The following is a 304-nucleotide window of genomic DNA, read 5'->3' on the forward strand; positions in this document are numbered from 1 at the left end:
TCCCACTCGGCGCAGGGTGGTACTGCCAGGAGATGCTTCCTTCCCCCTGCCCTGGAAATGCCCCCCCGGGGGGCGAGGGGGCCTGCAAGGGGCACGCGTGGTGCGCAGGGCTGTGCACGGTGCGCAGTACGTGGTGCACGGTGCTGGGGCCATAGGCTGTGCGCAGTACATGGTGCACAGTGCCGGGTGCCGTGTACAGTGCTGGGGCCATGCACGGTGTGCGGTACGTGGTGCACGGTGCTGGGGCCGTGCACGGTACACAGCGGTTGCCCGCCAGGCTGGTGCCTGGTTTGCAGCAGGGCCC

At 69.7% G+C, this 304-nt stretch overlaps 1 protein-coding gene across 1 annotated transcript in view; it reads left to right on the plus strand.

Annotated features, from left to right (window-relative positions):
- Positions 1–209: 209 nt before the first annotated feature.
- LAMTOR2 (late endosomal/lysosomal adaptor, MAPK and MTOR activator 2) overlaps positions 210–304 on the plus strand; it is a gene marked incomplete at its 3' end in the record, with an annotated part of 1,116 nt that continues 1,021 nt past the window's right edge. Inside the window, exon 1 of the mRNA XM_010295496.1 lies at positions 210–223. Coding sequence (XP_010293798.1) covers positions 210–223 — 14 coding nt within the window. The remainder of the gene's footprint in view (positions 224–304) is intronic.

The sequence above is a fragment of the Phaethon lepturus genome, unplaced genomic scaffold (genome assembly GCF_000687285.1).
Source record: "Phaethon lepturus isolate BGI_N335 unplaced genomic scaffold, ASM68728v1 scaffold50879, whole genome shotgun sequence".
NCBI classification, from domain to species: domain Eukaryota; kingdom Metazoa; phylum Chordata; class Aves; order Phaethontiformes; family Phaethontidae; genus Phaethon; species Phaethon lepturus.